We start from the raw sequence: 22,906 nt of genomic DNA, 5'->3' as shown, positions 1-22,906 counted from the left end.
CACCAGTGGGAAGGAAAAACTTTTGACCTCCAGCAGAACCAGGCTCAGGGTGGGGCAGCCATCTGCCACAAACAACTGGGGATGAAGGGATTTAGAGAGGGAATGTAAATGCGATCTGTTCATAAGTTGGCGACGACGGCGACAAAGGATGCATTTTTTTCTTTTCTTTTTTACAAAATACATATTTAAAATTTATTAAGCATTTTTAAATTTAGCAGGACATCAGATACAAGTGTAATTTTCTTATAAATTAATCTCACAATTTCTCATTTGTCTTAGGATGTCTTACAAATATTCACAGGTTCTCAGCAATTCCATTCAAGGGGTAACAGTTAACATGTACATGCCGTATGTGCAAAAGTGATCTTGCTAGATTTTACTCGAGTGCTGATGTCATTTTACTAGTACTGACAAACTGAAAAAAGGAATAAAAATATCCATATTAGCAGAAATGGAAAAACAAAGCAAACAAAAAAAACCCAAAACAAACAAATAAAAAATATCTTATTCTTACATTTCTCCCCATGCCATTCTATTCCTGTGAAACAGACCACATAAGCATCACAATGAGCACGACGGTAGTGTTGATGAATATCGGGATAAACCTGCTTTTTTAGAGCTGGCTGTCATAAGAATGAAGGCAGTGAAGCTGCTGTGAAATGTTTTCAGAGGTAATGAATACTGTGTAAATGCTAAACAGGTTAAAAAGGGGGAGAAAAAAAAACACCCATCCACCCACAACATAAACAACACCCACACACACAAATATGTACTCTAAGATCCTTCAGGGCCCTCAGGACTCATCAGTGGTAACGTCCAGCTTTCTTTGAGGGATGTGTACAGTTTTGGTGGATGATTGTCCGGCAGTGTTTACTACAGCAGCCAGAGGCGAAAGGGAGACCGGTGTGTGAAAGAAGCTGTGCTGGGGGACCCCGCTCCCTTTAGGGGTGGCCATCAGGGGCTAGAAAACAGACAATAATTAGTTAGACTAATATTTCTCAACCAAATTAGTATATTCATTTCATTGATCTTATATGAACACTAAATCCTATCACCTCAATAATAAAACACTTGTTTCAGGTCTAATCAGACAATCAGAAGCACCTCTCTCAAACTGTTAAATCAGTGAGACAACTGAAACTAACTCAAAAACACCGCCAAGAAAACTGATGACATGCATGTAAATCCATGTGTGCCATGAAGTCTGAAAGCAGAACAGATTAAGTCTGGTTTAGAGGCCCACGCTGTTTGTTTATACCTGCTGTACACCGATCAGGGCCACTTGATGTGGGGATACAGTCTGCTGAATGTGCACAGGGGACAGAGGTTTGATGAAAACCATGGCCCTCTGCTGCAGAGTCAGGGGGCTCGGCAATGGACTGGTCAGGGTGTTGGCACGCTCTGGAGTCTGAGGTGTAGCAAATGCACTTCCTGGGCTGGAGCTGGAGATCAGACCGAGGTTCTGCAGGGTGAAGTTTAAGATGGCAGGACTGGGACTGTTGAGGCGGTGGGCTTGCTGGGTGGCCTGTGGAGAGGCTGCGTTAGCGGGTCTTTGAAGCCGAAGGTTGGTGGGCGTAATCTCCTGGGCTGGGGCAGGTCTGGAGCCTGTAGACAGAGTAAAAGTCAGTTCTGTTGTTTGGATGTTGTTTATGCAATCTTTACTGTGCTGCACACAATGATAACTGGAGACCTAACATTTTCTTGACAGTTTAAGTATAAAATCTATGTACAGTCAGAGCTCGAGCAGCACATTTAATAAAATATTTACCTGCAGTTGGTGTTTGGTAGATGTTGGGAGGTGAGATCTTGTTGCTTTCTGCTCCTGAACTTTGAACTTCCTTGTAGCTGATGAGGGACTGCTGGGAGATTGGGATCAAGTATCCAGCTGGGATTAAAGTCTGGATAGGTAGAGTAGAACAAAAGAAAATCAACAAATGAACACCTACTAACAGATCATCCTCTGATCCTTGAAGTTCTTTTAGCACTTCTACCTCAGCATGAAGCTGTCTGGGTGTGAGGGGAACAGCCCTGACCGGTGTTAATCCCGCCTCGCTGTCAGAATTTGCCACCTTCTCTTCTCTGTCCAGTAGGAGTTCCAAACTCTGCTCTAATGTCTGATTGGCTACAGCCCCGCCGGGGGTGTTGACAAACTCTGGGTCCAGGTGGAGGGCGCGAGGCGAGGGCCGACTGGTGAGCTGACCGACACGACGGGCCTTTAGGCGGGCCTGCAGGATCTCACAGAGCTTTGGCGAGGTGTCCTAGGAGGTGAACAAAGACAGGCGCTGAGAAATGAACAGTGCGGGGTGATACAGTTACATAGTTCTGTGTTGGTTATTACCAGATTATTACATAAATGGCACATTTAAGTTTTCTCACCTTAAAGGTGGGGTCAGACCTCTTAGCTTTAGAGGGGCTGCCCTCGGATGCCAACTCTGAACGCAGCCTTTTGACCCCCGAGGGACTTGCATCGGCAGCTGTGTGGCTCTTAGCTGCCGACTGGCCATTTGGGCTCTGCCCAGTCTTATCTTCAAAAGTCATAGAGCGCACTGCCAGGCTAGTTGGCTGCGGCCTGGCCAGAGGGTTTGACCTGAGCGAAGAAGGGTTCAAATACACGGCGTAGGGCCCGCTCCCTCGCTGCTGAGGTAACAGTACAGGGATCAGGGGCGAACACTGCGCGGGGATGTAGGCAACAGACCCTGATGGCTGTGCTGCCAGCAGGGCGTGTGGGATCGGGTTGGCAGTAGTATTGACTGCCTGCTCCTGAGTTGGAGGTTGTAACGGTATACGAGATGGTTCCACTGAAGTAGGAGTGGGAAGCTGTAACACGTAACCTGTGTTTGCCTCTGCAGCAGCAGGCTTTAGGCCTACATCTCCAGTCCTGCAACACAAGCAGGACAATCATTTAAATGTTTTATGTTCTTTTTAAAAGTGGATGCTCACATTGAAACATGACAAAATGTTTAATATAATGAGGTAAGCAATCTCTGTGGGTCAAAAGCCAAATAAGGTAAAACGTACAGAGTTATTACTGAAGATTTAGCTTAGGATGAGTGACAGACTAAATGGAACTAAACTTACACTGACTCCTGGTCGAGTTCAATCTTACAAATAGCAGCAAGCTGGGCCATTTTGTTTGGGAAGTCACTGTTCACTGAGGAATCACCTGAAGACAGAAGAGTAAATTTAAAAAAAAGAAAGAAAAGAAAATTAAGAAGCTTCATTGCATCATTCATAATAATTTGCTGGAGAAGGAACTTTTTTTTAAATGAAGAAATGTCTTTTCTGCTTACTCTTGACAGGACTGCTGGGGGCCGAGTTGATCTTGCGTCGATCATCCTGAATGCTCTTGGCGAGCTTTATGAGGGACGGGTGGCGAGTGAAGCTGCGTTTGGTCCCCGGTGACGAGAAGAGATTTTTGGCACAGTTGTCGGCAGACGCACGTGGTTCAAGTACGCCTTTCTTCTTGGGTGGGCATGCGGTTGAGGTGTTCTCCGAGTCTAGAGGAAGAGTTAAGTGCTAAGAAAACACAAACGCTACGACTACACCTTATAACTGAGGGCCAAATTTTCAGGGAGTTCTGGTGATACCTATGACTTGTGGGAAATCATCAAGGCCGACCCATTCGAACGCCGGTTTCCTCCCCCTTTCTTCTGCCACGTGAACTTTCTCAATGAGCTTCAGGCTTCGTAGCACATTAGCTATGTCGTACAGCCGCCGCACTTTGGCTGCAAACACACAACCAAACAGCGTTAATATCGACTAGTGAAGACACAAAACAGGAAATACACATAATCAACATTTAAAACTTCATAAGATGCCTTTACCCCCACCTCAATCATAACTGTCATAGAGTTCATGCATTGTTCACATGTATGCCACGACGCAGTCTCGATTAACCTTATACCAGGGGTGTCAAACATAAGGACCCGCCCAAGACTCCAATCTTGCCCAACTGGAGATGTTTGTAACACTTTCGACTTTTAAATTTTAGACTTTTAAGTCATACATTTTACAGCTTTTCATTCTCTCTTATCTCGCTCTACTGACAAAAGAACTCCCTATCAGAATTCATACTACACCAAGTAAATAAGTAATAATACACCGTTAAATGACAGAAAGTTATTATTATTTTCAAAATCTACTGTAGAAATTTGTGTTCACATTAAACAAAACAAACAAACAAAAAAAAAGAAGAAATTTTGCCAATTATTTTTGTTTTTGTCATATAATTAAAGGACATCTCAAAACATCTCAGAAATGTGTGTCAATAAATGTTTTCACACCATCAGAAAAACAAGTTTCACCGGTCTGGCCCACCTAGGATTAAAGTGAGCTGTACATGCCCCACAAAGTAAAATGAGTTTGACATCCTTACACTACACCTTATTTGGATGAGGCTCTGTACTCACTCTTGAACTTGTTCTTGTCTTGATCTGCTGCCTGGTCCTCTCCAATCAGGATCTTTGCAGCCACGTCCAGACTGACCACACGAGGATTAGACACCAGAAAGAGCATGACAAACTTTTGGCTCATCACACGCAGAGATTTGTCTTTCCTACTGTTGACAGAGGCTGGACAAGACATAGGACAATAAACACAAAGGTTTGTGTTTGAACCTAACTGTTTCATTTTGTATTAGTATTTGTGTATCATCTCACAAAATTCAAAACGACAATTTTATTGTTTATATAAAAACAAAATCTTCTCCACCTGCTTTGAACTCCACTCCTGGCAGCTCCACAAAGAAGAGCTCTTTCTGTCCGTGTTCTCCGTTCTCCAAGTCCACCACCGCCACCTCGTTCTCCTTCTCCTCCCCGTCAAAGTCAAACTCCTTTTCCACAAGGCGCTGGCGGATCTGCTGCATCTGCTGGCTGTACCGGTGTTCCTCGCCCACCTGCTTCAGAATGGCCAGAGTCTCAGCCAATTTGGTTCGGCCGTGCCAGGTGTAGCGGTTCTTTGCAGAGCGGCTCACCATGTGAAGACTCTCCAGCACGTTCATGATGTCATAAATGCGTCGGCGCTCCACATCTGTGAGCGTAGGAGAAAAAATAAAATTTCTTAACTCATTAGGTAAAAGTAACTCATTGGAGGAGAAAATGAAACAAACCAGAATAAGTTACGATCATGGTGTTTTTGTGTGTGTTTTTTTGCCTAAAGCAGAACAAGTCAACTCAGATATGATGTATCATAAGAGCTATTGCTAAACAAAGTAAGTTAAGCAATCATTAGCTACAATCTATGAGCTTAATAGACATACTGAGCTCAGTGGCCACATCATCCAGGCAGATGTCATTGTTGAGGGCTGGGTTTGGGTAATCTGGATAACGTGCAAGGAACTTGTGACACAGAAGCCCCAGACTCTTCTCTTTTCTGCTAATCATTTTCTCTGACTCTTCTCCATTTTCAGGCTCCTGTAAAAAAAGACAACAGACAAGAACAGCTTTTTTACCATCTCAACATACCAGAAGATGCCTGTGACATCAGCTCTAGTATTTTATTTGTACCTGTGTAGATTCAAGACTATCCCGCCCATCGTTGTCCATACAGAGCTCCTTTTCTCGGTTTCTGATCTCAGGACTAGCAGCGCTGATGAGCATTTTGAGGTTGGAGGTCGGTGTCCAGGGATCAACTGAACCAACTTCCCTCCCTTTTTTAGGTGTGGTGAGGGGACCCATCGTGATCTGGTTGTCCACTAAGACACCACACGAACCAGTTGTTTTTGGCGTTTTTGTTGTTTTTACCAATACCTGGGGTGCAACAAAACCACCATCCTGGTGAGAAAAGGAGAAGACATATTAAGATGCAAGCCTCATATTTCTTCTCTGGTTAATACTGAAATGTAAGAATAAAAAAATACGAATAAATTTTATCTAAACGTGGCCATATTATGCTGTACTTATTGAGCTTTGAATGAGACTTCTGGGTCAGTTTCCAAGTTAGCATAACAGTTCAATAAGGATCATATGAGCTATAGTTATCTAGGTATTACGTTACCTATGTTAACGGTATAGTTCAAAACAATCAAATACTTTAAGAAAAATCATATACAAAGGCAATTCACTTAAATAGCCATAAAAAATTAAACCTGCAAACCAGATTTCTTCGTTATTATATTTATAAATTTTACTTATGTATATATACATTTTTAGAGAATATCTTACCTCTTTTGGGGGTAAATATATTTGCCGGGGAACCGGCAGTGCAAACAATTATGAGTTTAATAATGTTCACGGTGTCAGTTTAACAAACACCATGACTTTTCTTCCTGGTAATTTTTGTCAAAGAAATCTTTTAAAACTGATCAAAACATGATTAATATTGGCGGTAACTGACGTACATTCCACCGAATCGCAGCCCCAACGGCAGGGCGGTACCGCCCTTTTTATCAGAAGCAGCCAATGAGAACGAGGCGCGAGGCAGCGGAGAGGAAGTTAATAGTGTCCCGCGCAGGTAAACAGTTTTTTGAAATCCTTGGCGCGGAACGTGCCTAAAGCAACAGTGACGGCTCGCTTTAACCTTTAACACGTTTTTGGCAAACAGTTAATAATTACTAAGTTCCACCATGAGGAACGATACTTTATTTTTATGCCGAGTCTGCTTTCCCGTGGAAAAACGTCCTACGGTTAAGGGTGGGCGTCACGTACGCCAGCTACGAGTGCCCACCGTCCGATAAGAAACAGTAAAACCGGATAAACAAGAAACATTTCAACCAAGCCCAACTGGCTTTCAAGAAACAATAAGGACCAAAGTTTAGGCTATAAGTTGTTAGCAAATCAACACATCTACGTACAGTGCCAGTGGAAAAAAAAATCCACCAACATTTACTTTCCAGCCGTCTAGATCTCGTGTGTGCTTTAATAAAGCTCCCAAACCTTAGAGAAGTACATAAACAGACTCACCTAAATCCACGAAATGTGTCTCTCTCAAAGGAAACTTGACATCTTCGCAGTAGTATGTTATGGAGTCCAGGCAGTCTGGTCCGAGCGCCAATAAGGACTTTATTATGGGACTGCGCTTCTCCGCGTGCACAGAGGCGATAGAAACGTCAAAAATCATACAAAATTACTGCAAAGTTTGCGCGCCTCAGCTTTCTCTCTTCCTCTGCCAGTAAGCAGTGGCCTTTTGGTCAACGTTACTACAGTTATGAAAAGTTTGCCCAGTTGTGTCGGTGACCGGCAACATTTGGCCCGCCCAGTACGAGTATGCGCGCTCACGTCACACCCGCCCCATACCTCTTGGCGGGGAGAAAGGCGGGCCCAAATCATCTGTAGCGTCACGTAACCTTTCACCTTCCGAGCAGGAAGTTCCATTTTAAAAGGAAGTTAAAATACAAACATTTCCTTCATTTTCAGTCCAGACTTCCAAAGAGGTGTTAGTCCCAAACTTGGCTTATCTCAACATGGCGGGAAGTTTGTCCTTCAAAAATCTTAGAAAACTTGACAAGTGGAGAGCAAAAGAAGAAGTGTCAGGCTTAAAACCGCATCTAGAGCAGATAAGCAGTATCTGAGAGTCATGTCCTGTAGAAAAAGGAATAAAAATCAGTGACTGAGACCCAAGACTCAGAAATGTTCTCACTGTAAAGGTTTCTGTCAATAAGTCAAGAGAAATAATGAAACAAGAAAAAAAAAAGGCTGAGGTATGCCAAATTACACAAGAACTGGACAGACTATCAGTGACGACTTTTAGGGTTACAAAAGTGGGTGTCCACAGCCATCTGTAAAACATAGTGGAGGCTCTTTCATGGTTTAGGGTTGCATTTCAGCCAGTGGTGTTGGGATCTTGTCAAAACTGATGACATGAACACCATCCATCTATTCGCTTCCGCTTATCCTTTTATTATGAACACAGAAAATTGCATTCAGATTTTGATTCACTACACAATAATCCTAAAATCTGGAAAGTATCCAAGTGAATGAGTCAGAATGTCAGTGATCCCAAACAGACTGGTAGCACAAAGAAGAGCTTTGAATGTCCTTCAACAAAACTGGAGCACTATTACCGAAAACTGCTTAAGGACATTTCAGGAACGCTTGCCTAAGAGAGTTCAGGTTGTGTTGAAGGATACAGGTGAGGCATAGGAGAACATTTAAGGGCTCAAAACTAATTTAAACTCTGTTAACTCTGCTGTTTAGTCTTTATCTTACAGTAGAAAACATCTTAAGATGACTGTTGTTGTGATTTAGTGCTATATAAATAAAACTGAATTGATTTGAATTGAAATGACAACAACCAAATCAATTTGACACCCATTAACATAGTCACAGTCTAAAGCCTAAATATAATTTCTGGTCAGCATGATGTTTTCTGTCACCATTGTTCAGCACCATGCATCTGCATGGGATTTGTCATCGTTTTAACAGTAGGAACTCCCCCAGATTAATAATTATGATGATAGCGAAAATTTCACAGAGTGCATTTTGGGTATACTTTTAAAGGTCATATCACCATCTAGTATATGAAAGGTCTCCTTTTTAGCCACATTTAGAGTCAAAACAAATATATTATAGTCCTTATCCAATGCTCACCATGAGAAATTTTCAGTTAAAGGCTTGGGGCAGAGATGAGGTACAAGCCAACCAGGTTTCACCACCAGCACTGACAAACACAAACTAAAACAATGTCGCCGAGTGGTGGGACATGGTTCCAGTAACAGCCTCTGATGTTAACTGGCAGTCTTTCATAGACTATACTGGTAATTAACCCCCAAGCCATACCATTAAAATAATAAACAAAACACACAACTTATCTGATAATATAACTTACTGATATCAATGTGGGATCAACACTGTATAGATCACAATAACTACTGGCCTAGATACTTATGATCTAAAATAAAATAAAAAATATAATAAATAAAACAAAAACCAATATGACTGTCTAATCCCCTTTTAAATTACTTGGTGCTACCTGGCACCTTGAAGAGGCAATCAGGAAGTCTGGGGACTCTTTTTGTTGGAACACCCTTGTAAGAAAACACAGGTAAGAAACAATCTTGCAGTCAAAATGTTCACTTAAGGTATAAATTGGTTCTCCTACCCATTAGCATGCACACCAGATAAGTGTCAAAAGTAATATTTTCTGTCAACTTGCTATACTATACGCCACCGGGCCCTCTGACCACCAGAGGGCCCGGTGGCGCCAGTGTTCGGCAGCCTCGCCTCTGTCAGTGCGCCCCAGGGTGGCTGTGGCTACAATGTAGCTTGCCATCACCAGTGTGTGAATATGTGTGTGAATGGGTGGGTGACTGATTGAGTAAAGTGCTTTGGGGTCCTTAGGGACTAGAAAAGCGCTTTACAAATACAGGCCATTTACAATACTATTCACACTTTTGGTTCCCATGTAGACATTCACAAGAACAAGCTATGAGGCGGCCAACAAGTAAAACCTACAAAACAAAAAAACAATTAAACATGTTAAACTTCTTTAAGTGTAACATTTTACACAAATAATGTTCAAACTACCCATGTGGGTTATAGTGAATAAATAAGTAGAGTATTTTATCTTCCCTTTAAAAGATGATCTATATTACACACAGACATTAATAGCCAGTGTCATGATAATAGAGTTTTCCCAGCTGGTCATCATAAGCATATAAATCTTAGCTGGTGACATAATTTCAGTCCAGGTGGCAATATAATAATAAAAGGGATGGTCTTGACTCTACACGTGTGCAAATGGAATCCAACAAATTATGCTTTAGGAACTTTCAGATAAGTCAGTATGCTAAAGCTATTGTTGAAACTTTTTTATGGAAGACTGTGTCTGTGCCTTACTCTCAATTGTAATTAAGACTCTGATGCTGCTACGGCACCTTTAACCGTTTTTTGTTTTTGTTTTTTCTAATCAGGAAAAACATGAACACAGATAAAACAATTAAAAACTGATGGCCATCACATCAGAATGAGCCTCATGTTTCTGAGGATAATCCTTAAAGAAAAAAATGGGATAGAAGCTGTCCTGGGATCAGGCTGCTGTATAGCTGTACCGCACTAAACTCTGCAGTTGTCGCCTGACTAACATTTCACTTTGAGTCCCTAAATGTGCCTTCACCCACTACTTTGTAGTAAGCAGCATTAAATCAATACAGACAACTTTTTGCAGCACCAAAACACTAAAACACCAAAAAATACTATGCCTACTACAACAAGACGGGAGAAAACTTCCTGCCTTAAAGTTTTGTGTAAATGAAGGCTGTGTCTTTATGAATATGGATCATGTGAGCCCGGCATGAACTCAAACAGGGTGTTAGTGCAATATTTGGCCGCAGGGACCTTTGGTAAGATGGACACAAAACATGACATCTGTTAGTTGGCGCTGCAAATATTTTTTGTTTGTTTTAGTGGAATTGCCACATGCATTGCAACAATAATATAGGAAAAATACAAAAAAAAAAAAAAACAAAACAAAACTCCAGCTCTTTTAGAGTTTTCTGAGCAGAAGCATAGGTTCAAACAGTTCCTGTTATTTCAGTTGCCATGAGAGATTTTCCTGAAAATTAAAACCCGGATCTTCAGTCTAGCACACAGCTGTTAATCATTACGTGCATGGATGCACACGATAACCACATTATAACCACATTATACAGCAAATAACCAAATTAATATAGCTGCTTGTTTAAAAGCTTTGTGTGGTTTGTTGTAAACCTGAATTTACATGATTTGATTACTGGCTTATTTTGCAACTTGCCAGGAACATGTCAGCATAACCAGAAAAATTTATCACACATAAATTAGATGGGAACGTTCACCACAAATCTAGGCTATCAATTAATGCAAGTCCCATGTTATTGGTTAATTTTTTGATAAGCTGCTTAGGCTTTCTAGGCCTAAAACAAGACCAGCTGATAAAACATGACCTGGTCTTGATCTGTTGCAGTTATACACAAGCACAATTTGGCTTAACTTATAGCACATAATCCATATTTGTGTCGAGTGGAAAAAGGAAATGCCAAAGACTTCTGCAAAAGATCCAGTTTACAAACATATAGCACAACATATTTAAAAAATATATAGCTGTGCATTTGTGGAGAGAATATCGTGGCTTTCAGTCACCGAGAGAACAGTAAATTCAAATTGTATAAGGAAATTTTACAGTCCTGGACCTGAAGCATAACAGACCATTTCTGTTTCAACAAGACAATGAATCATCAAAACACACTGTCAATCAAAAACGGAGTCTCTGGAAAAGAAGAATTTCAGGTTTTAAATAGCGGAGTCTAAATTTAACCCACTCGAGATCCTGTGAAGTGTACTGTTCAGTCGACACAGCTGCAGTGGCTGTAGCTCAGGTGGTAGAGCAGGTCACCTACTAATTGTAAGGTTAGTGGTTTGATCACTGTTTGCACGCAAACATTTTTTAAATTTTTTTTTTTGTTTTTTAGCATCCCAAATATCATTGGGCAACATATTAACCCCAAGTTGTTCTACAATGCAACCATCACAGTATGAATGTGTGCTTGCATGGATGGGTGAATGAGGCAAGTTGTGCAAAGTACTTTGAGTGCTCAGATAGAATAGAAATGTCCTATATAAGAACCAGTCAATTTACCAAGTAACACTGATGAACTACAATGGCTCTTTGAGGGGATGGTGTGTGAAGTCCAAAGTTCCTCCCCATAGTTAAGCAGATTTCATAAGCAGCTGTGTAATGACCCAGTGGATCATCAGAAACACTCACCAGCCTACCAATAATCAGTTCCAGGCTTGTAAGAACAGGTTATACACATCCTTAAAAAGTAAATAAAAAATAAACTGAAAAAATCTGATTTTATTTATTTAGTGTTAGGTCATTTGCTTAAGTAAAAGTACAAAGGTAAAAACAAACAAACAACAAAAACACTTAAAATCTTATTCTATAGTATTCATTTCTGAAGAATGTGTAATATACTGGAATTCTTTATATTACTTTGATGTTCCAACTAATAAAAGTGAGTCTAAATTTAATGACTGGTATCTGAATTTTCCAGTGTGGATCAATAAAGTCTGACTTTCTAATAAGTTCACCTATAGGAATGTAGACTAAAAAGTACAATTACCAGTTATTAGCGCTTGCATGTCTCTAATTCCCCATTAGGTGGCAACCAAGCACTACCTAGCGAGAGTAACCATGGAAACCTACGGCCGCCTTCAAGGATGTTGAGAGAAAACATCGGAGCTTGAACCACCGCGTGACGTAATGCCAAGGCTGAGAGAGCGAGCGGGACCTTAATGCTGCCTTCAGGTGCTCGTCGTAAATGATGGCATCCATGTCCGCTAGTTAAACACAGTAAAAGAACCGTTTTGACAAAAAAAAGAAAGAAAAAGAAAAGAAAACCCAACTGTTTGATCGCAGTATCGCAGCATCTGTAACGACAGACTTAAAATGCCATCCTCAAAACTGCGGGCCTATGATAATAATAATAATAATAATTATTATTATTATCAATAATAATAATAATATGTAAGTTTTACATCACAGACACGAATGTGTAAAACAGAGGCTAACTCTAATACAGAGGCACTTGAAAGTCATTTTCATCATTGTAAACGTATTATGAGCTCTCATTTTAAGACAAAACTATTTTGGTTGCAAATAATATAGCCTACGAGGAGATCTAATTTTCGAGTATTCTAGCAATTTTGCTAGTCTAAAGAGCTTGAAAAGAAAAGCGTCTGGACTTCTTTAAGTTGCTTGAAGACGTTTCACCTCTCATCCGAGAAGCTTCTTCAGTTCTGAGTTCCTTAGATGTCCAGGATGACTGAGAACCTTCACGGACATTTTGCTATCCATCCCACGCAAGTTTTAACATTTCCGACGGCACGTGAATGAGGCAGCGGGCTGCTCCGCTTTCAGCCAGAGGAGCGGACCGCGCTGCGCACGAGACAGGTACCATTCTCCATGGGGAAGGCAAAGAAAACAGAGGAGAGCGCGGTGAGCTCCAATCTTACACCAAATTCAGTTCTTTCATTGAATTTCTTCTTCTCGTTTATTTAAAGCAGCCAACTGCTACCAGCTCAGAGCAGCAGCCGGTGTGTCAGGCAGCCTGTGAGCTCTCCCAGATTATCCTGCAGGGATGCTGCAGTAGCTCAGACCTTCGCAAGCAATTTGTTCAGTTTGTTTTAACTCTCGAGTTAACGTGTATCTGTTGTCAAAGTGTAGCGTTAGCAGCTTTGTGTGTAGAGAAGTCCAGAAAGTATACAGCATGTTTAAAAGACCGTTAGAAAGTTGCCAAATTGTGTTTTATTAAGTTTTTTCTTTTGTTTTCTTAGGGTTAAAAAGCCCACACCTGGAGCAGGTGTGGGCTTTTAGTTTGTGCGCCGTGAAACGTACTCAGATTATGGGTTGTAGCGTGTGATCGCTGAGCAGTCAGCAGGAAACTAAATGATTCCGAAATCATTTAGTCGTTATCATAGTTAGCCCATGTATGGCTGCAATTTGGTCGTGTGTGTAAAGATGCTGAAACATGAGTTTGTCACCACGGTCTTCTCCGTTTTCTTCTTCTCTTGTTTACTGCAAGGTGCCACACGTGACCGCGGAGCTGTGAGTGACACCAGCTCCTCCACATCAGATTTTTCTGGATGTTCTTTTTTTGGGGGTGGACTCCTTTTGCTGCAAAGAAACTGAAATCTGCCGACATTTTTGTGGTTTGTTATAATAGCAGCAGAGAAGACCACGAGGATCACAGCCTTCTTCAAGAGCAAAGGTCTCTTGCTGCTGTGATGTTTTTAGAAGAGGGGTTCCTCCTGGTTGTTTCCAGTTCCCCATCTCAGCCCTGATGCTCACTTCAGGTCAGCCCCTTGGGATCTGGAACCTCAAAGAGAAACCATCAAGAAACATTATGACTGAGACGGAGCATGTGGCCGAGGTTGGATCCACTCAGAGACTCGGTGTCATCTTTATAATGAAGCAAAGCTGATAAGAAGGACAATTGTTCTTTTTTTTTCTTTAAAGAGACATTCATGAACCATAAGTGGAAATTAAGTGGGACGGGGACTGAAATACTCTGAGCAGGTATTTCCCTTCATTCCGTGTTAAAAAAGGTGGGATATTTAGCTGTGGGAGAGCCCGAGTGAGTACTCAGTTACTTATGGAAAGATGGAGGCAGGAGCAGAGGCTAGCCCACAACAGCACCAGAGGAGGAAGCCTGTGCTGCATGGATTGGAGGACCAGAAAAGGGTGAGTGTGTATCTACTTGTGTGGGATTCTGTTGGCTTTACTGTACAACAAGGCTGTGTGAGGGTACGCAAGCTTACAGTGAAGCCATGCTTTAACAGTTGACTTTTGGCAGGGTGATGCATGAGACGTCAATGAGGGAAACAAACCTGTTGTTAGTAAAAATGTTTGGTTCAATGCATGAGCAAAAAAAGTATTCATTTTGTCATGGAGGAGATTCAGAGGTCTGCCTGACCCTCTTGAGGAAACAAACTGTGGAGGCAAGGGAAGCAAAGCGTGATTGATTGAAAGCTAACAATCAGTGAAAGCGTCAAGGAGTCTGTGGGTTCCTCTTTGAGGCCTCTTCCTTGGTTTGTGGTTGTGAGTTACTTCAGCAGTCTGCTGCGCTGAGATTGATAGAGCACTTAATACCACGACTCAATTTTCCCTGTTTCAGCTTCGCTCCGCATTTTCTGCATGATGTTGATGTAGCGCTGTTGTAAGCTGGTAAGGGTTTGAGTTTTAGATGATTACATTGTCCTCTGTAGGACATAAAAAACCCTCCTTTTGTTTGGAGATAGAGATGAGTTGATATTCTCATTTGCCTGGGATACTGCACGGGTCTGACAGATTGGAACAGGCACCAGGTGACAGACCTAAATAGATGTCTGATTTAGAGTGCATTAGTCTTCATTTAAGGATGGGAGGCAGAGTGAATTTCTCCTGCTCTGCTGCAATGGGCAGGGACTCGACTGACTTATGGTTCAGAGTATGTATCTCACGCTCAGCACAATGTGTTTATAGCTAAGAGATGAGACAGGGGCACCCCAAATTCTCCAGGTTGGGGATTGTGTCTGTGTTCCAGCATATTGCAGCAACCATCCAGAGCAGCTGAGAAATGGACAGCTGTTGAGGTTTTGATTTCAAATTATGTACAGATCTGTCAGATTCCTGCCATAGGTGCACCAGGGTTTAGGTTTAAGAAGGAGGTCCGTTTCCTTTCCTGTTTATCCCATGTCCTCTTGTCACCCCATAAATTATTGATTTGATCAGGTGTGTTAAATTAGACACATGGGAATATGTAGAACATGAATATTAATTGATCCAACCAAAGTCCCAGCTGCTGTTTTCCAGTTTCCCAGGCTACCGAGTATCTCGCTGGATGCTAAGTGACACACCGAGCAACACGAGGACCTTGAAGCCAAAAATCCATAAGAACCTTTCTGCATATTGTGATTAAAGGGGTCTGAGAGGGAGTTTCTAGACCGCTGTGCGTCCGCTGTCTTTGGCCATTCACTGCCATTTTGTCACAAATCAGGCGAGCAGTGCAAGGTCCTTATGGAAGCAAGGTGTATCACATGAAACATGTACTTAGAGAGAGGGGATTCGCAGGTAGCATAACAACAGCAGTGGCTGCATTGACTTCAGACAAGTTCGCAAAAGTATATGACGAGTTTGGCGATTGTATTGAAATACCCCGTGTGTCCAGAGAGGCACACATTGAGCAATTGTAAACATTGTAAGTATATAACTTTATATTGACATACCCTGTAAATATAACAAATAGATTTAACTCAATAATCCTCAGGACAGAGAAACTGTATATATCGATGCGCCAGTCATAAAACCTAAAAAGTTGTTGCTGACTTTGCCCCAAAAATAAGGTTATAAAAAGTCTTGCCCCTTAGAGGTTATCTCCCCTCATTACATCTCTGATACAAAGCAGTATAAAAAGAAGAGGAAGATGTCCAGGCAGTGGGGGGGGGGGTTATAAAAAAATCTTATCTGGATTTTTCCATCTGCTTCATTGCTGCTATGGTAACTAACCCTGATATCATTCATAAAGGGATTTTTTTTTTTTTGTTGCCCTTTGCATGCTCAGTGAGTTCTCAGCAGCGACACGTCTAGTTCATTAGAAGCCAGCTGCAAACGTGACGGCATCATCAATAGGAAAACAGAGCAGGCCAGACGCTTGGCCATCCCTAAAGAGAAAGGTTGCGCTACACTGGGCTAATATTCACCTTCCCTCTTAATGGACATCAAGCAACATACATAAACTGAAAGCACTGATGTAGTAACGTTGACACACAGCTACCCACTGTGAGAGAATTACCTCAGGCTTTCATGCAGAGATTCAATGTCCCCTGGCAATTACCTAGGCTGTGTGGGTTCAAGATCCTATATGTGATACTCTCCCCAGTAGGAGGTAATTGGATTTTGTTCTCTTTGTAGATGTACTATGTCACATGTCCCCTGCTTCATATATTAATGTTCACTGAGTAGCAATCATGGACGTACACGGGAAGTACTAGAGAATCATGGATGCATTTTATTGTATTGCAATTAGGGCTGCTCGATTATGGCAAAAATGATAATCACGATTATTTTCACTGAAATTGAGATCACGATTATTTGACGATATTTATTTAACCCTTTAAGACCTACTATAGAACCAAGTCCACCAGAGCTTATATTATTTTTTTTTACATGCTGTAGTGCCATTTGTGGGAGCATTTCAAGTTGCTATACATCAATACAACTGTTATAGCCCATATTTTAATAATATGTATGCATTAAGTCCATAGTAATTACATAAATTGCAAAAAAGTGCAATAAACTACAAAAAAAATTGAAAATCGCTTTTGTTTTGTTTACATATATTTCTACTTGGAGAAATTTAAGAGGCTTATCCCTCAAAACTTTAAATACAATAAAGTTGCAAAAAATAGTTTACAACAACAGGAAATTTATTTTGAGTGTCTTCATAGTTTTATTTTGGAGATACAGCAATTTTTATATACTGCAGGAAAAACAAAAAACAATCCTATGATGCAAATTTGCAAAGAAAACAGCATGTGCATCATTTCACTGTGGGAAGTGTTACGAACAGCTGATAGGAACGGCAAAGCGTGTTTCTGGAATATTATGTTTTTGTTCCTGCAAGCGCTTTTTATGCAATTTTTGCAAAGCTATATGTGGAACGAAACCGCTGATGGCATCAGATGTAAGTACAACTCCTCCGGTTTCATATGCAAAACAAATTATTGCGCTAGCTTACACGGTTCAGGTTCTACAGGGATTTAAAAATAGTTACGCAAAATGGAGCGTGCTGCTCTGACCGGCTTTAAAGGGTTAACAATGACTTTAAAAAAAATAATATAAAATAGTGTGCAACACCACTGAAGTTTGTTTTTTTTTAACTCTCTTTTCAACCAACGGCAGTCACTCTCCAAATAACTTCTGCTTAGCTTTCCGAGCTTCCCTCGGGTCCTCTTAATCAGCGGTCTCCAACCTTTTTTGCGCCACGGACCAGTTTATGCCCGACAATATTTTCACGGACCGGCCTTTAAGGTGTCGCGGATAAATTAGGGAGGGGCTAATAATCGGCTCAGTCATTTTTAATGATCGTTGAAAGCCCAGATCGTAATCGTGATTAAAATTCGATTAATTGAGCAGCCCTAATTGCAATGATGTTTTATTAAGAGAAACACTGTTTTTTGTTACTATCAGAAACCTGTCCTTATGTAGCCACTTGCTATTCACTGAACATGAACTCCTTGAAGTTAGAGCTTTAGTCTTAGGAATTGTCCAACTGCAAGAAAGGATTGCAATTGTACTGTTACTTAGCAGCATTTTTGCAAAAGCCATTAGGTTAATTAGTTCTTACAAGTTTTACTGGATAGAAATAAATTTCTCCTTTTCTGGGATACCACTGAAGGATACTGAATAACAGGAAGTCAGTGCTGTGCCACTGTTGTTGAAGTAGTGGCAAGTTTCATCCTTAACGCTTTAACAACACTGAAGAATCTACAAGTGGAAGCGGAAAGTTCAACACTCAGTAAAAACTGCCATAAAATTAAGTCACATTAAAAGTTTTATCTGATGATCCTTGGACAGACAACAACCTCTCCATTAGGTCTCGGCTAAAACTGTAAATAACATAACATCTTTTGGGAGTCAAAAGCTGCCTCTAACACAGATATAGGTAATTTTATAACCATGAGAATGTAATGTGTAACTCTGAAAATGTTGCCCCACATTTTTGATAAAAGTTGGGTTTCCTCTGACAACAACACTTTGCAGCACATATTCATGCATTGTTTCTGCTCTGTAACACAGAGTTGTGGGAGCCAGCGTGAAATTGGGTTGTAGAGATTTCAATGATTGTGAACTAGAGGTCTAGACAGGCATGCTTAATTTATTGAAGAGCAACAAAAGAGAAGAAGTTGATCTTTAATGAACAATTCTGTTGCGTCTGCTGGTAGGTGGGATATCCCAGGCTCCCATACAGCCTCACTCCTGAGAGAGTGCTAATGAAACACTGAATTCTCTGTTATTGAACTGCTGGCTGATTTATATCCTGACCTCACACTTGATTTCTGAGACATTACACATTTACAACACAAATGTCAAACATATGGTAAAGGTTCAGGCAGTGTTGACTTAAATCTGTTTTTCTTAGCCATGCTGTCTACATGTTTGGTGAAAAAGCAGCGCTTCCAACATTTCTATTATCCACAGAGACAGAACGCAAATCAGGATTCATTATGCTGAGAAAGCACCAGCCTCAAGCTGACAGTCAAAAAGACACTAATTAAAAAAGTGGGCAAGATTTCATTACTGGTTTGACATTAGATCTTAACCTCCGCCCTCTCACTAGCAAGTCCGAGAGACGATGAAGGGCATTCAGAAGGTGACAGAGAGAATTGTGTAATGGAATCTCTTATTGATTCAGTTACGTGAGAATAAAAAGGATTCTGACACTAATTGCTCAATCAGAGCCGCTGGAAATTATGTATTTATTTTCACCAGCTATTCTGACTGCTCATTAAGGAGTGTTTGATACGGTTGGGTGGGGTTCTGTAGGATAATGAGGTGTTTACAGTGGATGCGCGTGTTGATCTGCTGCAGTTATTCTCTAACAGCCTCATAATTAGCTAAGAGTCACAGAGGAGTGGGAAACGCTACATGGCTTTTGTTTATGTTCTTCATAGGGTGGACTTAATCTGTAATCTCAGGACACATTTTATACACAGTGGGAGAGGCCTGTTTAGCGACGTTTCGAGTTTCCTTTCCACAGATGACGGCCTCTAGTGATTCCAGCTTTAAAACGGTTCGATGAGACTTGTTGATAGGATACTGACCCTATAGTAGTTAAGCTGACAGTGTTTTGTTTAGTTTCAGCTGTTTATGGAAGCAGCATACCATGACACATGTATAAATAAAGACCTTACTATTATTGTTATGGTGGATAGTTGCACTCTTATTTAATACCACTAGTATATCAGACTTGGTTTCAGTTAATTTTTTTTAATCCCAGTAAGCTGGGTGAACATCTATCAATCCATCCATCCATCTTCACAGTGGTAGATGGTGAAGAATAGTAGCTCACTGACACTTTTCTTTAGCTACTACAGTAAGCATGCCTAAAGCAGGTTAGATATGGAGTTGATATCAGTTGAAAGTTTTATTAAATAAACTGAGGTTTTCTCTGTGTGACTCTGGGCAGTAAAAATAGTTTCGAAGTAGATTCATCCGTAGTACATGCTCAGCCCACAAAATGAATGAAGAAAATATGAGCTGGGAAAGCCTACTTTTTTGATAATACTTGAAGCTGAAAGAGTTCTTGATGCATGCTCAATCATCCAGGTAAGCAAATCCCAAAAGGCTGATTCTGTTTTCAGTGGGAAAAACGTTTCAGCACTCATCCAAGTGACGTCTTCAGTCTCAGCTGACTGCAGGTTTCCCCAACCTTATAAACAGTACATTTGCACAATGACTGACACTAGCCTACTGAATGAACAATGGGCTGTGAGGTCAGTTCCTTGATCGTTTATAAGTCAGCTGAGACTGAAGAAGTCACTTGGATGGGTGACAAAACATTTCTCCCACTGAAAACTCTGTCCAGATGAACTGAAATAGTTATGTTTCATTGTGAATGTTTTAGTTTTATCCTGAAGATTACCAAAACACCATGACAAGAATAAATAAACAATTTGCAGTTTTTTCTACAATGGCTTCTCCAACCCTGGATGTTTAGGTAGACATATGCCCAAGGTCACTGTAGCCGTACCCTCCCTAATCTGCCAACCTGTTCATTGGGACTACAACATCTGTGCTACCACTCAGATTTCTACAGTTGGGCCTGTCTCTGAAATAAGCATTTATAGATACATCTCTGCAGTTTGCTCTATAAGGTGCTTTTTTAAATATTTTTTTTCAATTTTTCTTTTAAAACCACTGAAAATGATCATTTGTTGCTGGCATCAAACAGATTCGAATAACGAGACTTCAGTTTTTCTCTCAAAAAGAACCATTGCAGTAATATGACCCCAAGTAGAGACATCCATTAGATTTGGTCCTGAATCATCTCTCCACTGTTATGTTGGCCTGTTGCCTAGATATGGAGAGCAATAGAGGAGTGACAATTTGTCATTGACAGGGTTTGATTGATTGTTCATGCCAAGCGCCCTGCTCTGCTGGTATCTGAAACTAATTGAATGTAATATCAGAGAGATAGGATAGCACGATGACAAATGAGCAGCCTTGTGAGATTGTTTAGATCCTATTGTAGGCATTATCCGACTATAACAGTTGCTCCTTGCTAGCTGCCCTCCGACTGTAGCACTTAGATAAGTGATCACTATCTTTAGTGATCACCGTGGCTTGTAGTGCTCGTTACCTTATTTAAACTTAGCAGCTAGCTGAAACAAACAGTTTTTCTTTTAAATATTTGTATTTAAGCTGTAAAGAAAGAGCAGGATCTGGCACTTTGTGATAGTGAACATCTTAATGTCATGAACAGTGTTTGCCAATAGAGATGAGGGCTCTCTTAGCCACCGACTAAACGTGTCCTACAAACCAGGCAGCTGCGGAGCAGAGACGGGGATTTATTTTAGTGAAGGACTGTGTTTGCCCAGTCATGCAGCACTGACGAGCATTGGGGCTCAGGGGTTTGGACTATGGATGGGAGAGGATGGGGGAGGAGGGGGTCAGAGGGTGGAGCTGGGACCAGGCATGGAGCTCTGAGGCTGGGGGTTGGGAGGATGCTGCACTAAGGAGGCTGCTTGGCCCTCAAGAGCCATCTGGCCATCACCCTCTCCATGCACCCTGAGGGAGGGCGAAGGACAGGTGGCAGCGGCTAGTGGGATGGACTGGTCTTTGGTTATGGGATATCACGATTGGCTGTGCAGGCCTCTTAAAAGTCAGACCCCTCGAATACCACATGCCCACTCAGCTTCCAGTCAGGAAGGACATCCTTCATGACCCTAGAAAGAAACCTTCTTCAGACCAACCACAATAATACTGCTTAACACGGTGTCCATTTTTTTGTCGTTAATCAATTTTGAATGACATAAATAATTAATTTAACTAAACATAAATGGTTTGAAAATCATCTCTTGCCACATCAAAGCACACGCACAGTTTTCCTTGAACTTCACTCATGGAGAAAGCACTTTGTTGCCTGGAGTCAAACACAGCAGTCGTACTGTGGAATCAATATGTGGAAACTACAACGTAATTTCCTCTAACGAAATAAAAGATGAATTAATCAAATGAAATGCAAGTGTGCACATAAAATTACAAATCTCTCCCCCCAGTTTTATTTGCATGAACAGTTCTTTTCATTTAAGATGGTACTTTTTCCTTAGGCCTCCATTAATTTTCTCCCCTGCTTGAAAATAAACGTTCTGAAAAACCGATGATTAACTTTTTTTTTTAAACAGTAATCAGCGAGAGTGTAAAGCTATACTTGAAACACACAAATCAACAATATGTCAATTTTTCTAAATTTTCATTAGAGTTCATTTTTTGTGCTATGTGTGACAGCTCGGACAGAAGAAGAGCTGGTTGTGTCAGGAACACAACCAGCAGGGTGTGTGATGGTCTTGCTGTCCTGACCTGCACAACATTGTAATCCCTGTCTGGGGGTCAGTGGGCAGGATCTGGCTCGGTCTGCTTCAGAGGAGGTGCTCAGCTGATGAACAGGTGCTTCAGCTCGCTCCTGCGGTGATGGGATTTCTTCTTTGCTATGACCGTTGTGTGTTCACACGAGAAAAAAACTGGTAATCATTTTAGCAGGTGGCCGTGAATTAGGAGCAGTCTTTGTACATTAAGGACTCTTTTGTCTTCAGTGTTATTTCAGTGAATAATGAGGTTATAATTAAAGCTGAGAAGCAGTGTTTGTCATACTGGGGGGAGAGCTTATTTAAAAGTTAACCCTTTTTAGACATGAAGACTTCTTCACTGTTTATTGCTTCTGATCAATGGACAGTTATTCTTGAAGGCTTCTTGTCAGTGGATATAATTTCTTTTTAGATTATTAGATTAAGGTCATGTGCAGCACCTGTTTGGATAGCTTTGTGCTCATGTTGTGCCTGGAATAGATGGAAATAAGAAGGTGAGATTTTTGATATAAAACCAAATGTCTGTTTCATTCATTTCCATTGTCTCTGCTGCAGTGTGAACACATGCAACAGCAGAAGTTCCTCTTATAATACTCGAAGGGAGTCCTTCTTTGGCTTGTGGCCTTAATGTGAGTCCACTAAAGTCTTTGTTCTAGAAAGACAGAGACCCCGTTTGCTTGTGTTTGCAGTGTGTGCTTGCGTGTCTGTCTGCATGCGTGTACAAGAAAGGGATTGAGCAATGTGTTTAGGTGGGGCTCCTCCAGCTTTTCCATGTTATGTATTCTCCAATCCTCGGTGTATTCTTCATCCTGGGAAATAGCACATGAATTCAATTTTACACACCAGGAATTTTCCAAGTGATAAGGAGG

General features: G+C 41.1%; 2 protein-coding genes across 4 annotated transcripts in view; one reads left to right on the top strand and one right to left on the bottom strand.

Annotated features, from left to right (window-relative positions):
- Window positions 1–178: 178 nt before the first annotated feature.
- e2f8 (E2F transcription factor 8) lies at window positions 179–7,240 on the bottom strand. 2 transcript variants are annotated; one of them, XM_082503528.1, is made up of 13 exons: window positions 6,900–7,239; window positions 5,505–5,771; window positions 5,258–5,411; window positions 4,711–5,028; window positions 4,410–4,571; window positions 3,588–3,725; window positions 3,291–3,497; window positions 3,079–3,163; window positions 2,377–2,878; window positions 1,992–2,258; window positions 1,769–1,898; window positions 1,259–1,605; window positions 180–961 (listed from the first exon to the last, which is right to left on the bottom strand). In XM_082503528.1, the coding sequence occupies exons 2-13, from the start codon at window positions 5,673–5,675 to the stop codon at window positions 794–796; spliced, it is 2,649 nt and encodes an 882-aa protein (XP_082359654.1). In that variant the 5' UTR covers window positions 5,676–5,771; window positions 6,900–7,239; the 3' UTR covers window positions 180–793. The 2 variants fall into 2 exon arrangements, with proteins under 2 accessions (XP_082359653.1, XP_082359654.1); XM_082503527.1 differs by having other exon boundaries at window positions 179–961; window positions 1,769–2,258; window positions 6,900–7,240.
- A 5,581-nt stretch (window positions 7,241–12,821) lies between these two features.
- The window catches only part of nav2a (neuron navigator 2a), a 214,727-nt gene continuing 204,642 nt past the window's right edge, over window positions 12,822–22,906 (top strand). For both annotated transcript variants that reach the window (XM_082535136.1, XM_082535135.1), the window contains exons 1-2: window positions 12,822–12,909; window positions 13,496–14,154. In XM_082535136.1, the coding sequence (XP_082391262.1) occupies window positions 14,074–14,154 (81 nt within the window). In that variant the 5' untranslated portion in view covers window positions 12,822–12,909; window positions 13,496–14,073. The remainder of the gene's footprint in view (window positions 12,910–13,495; window positions 14,155–22,906) is intronic.

Source organism: Aulonocara stuartgranti (assembly GCF_965226115.1).
Source record: "Aulonocara stuartgranti genome assembly, chromosome: 1".
In the NCBI taxonomy this organism is placed as follows: Eukaryota; Metazoa; Chordata; class Actinopteri; order Cichliformes; family Cichlidae; genus Aulonocara; species Aulonocara stuartgranti.
This window is presented reverse-complemented; position numbering and strand designations above follow the sequence as displayed.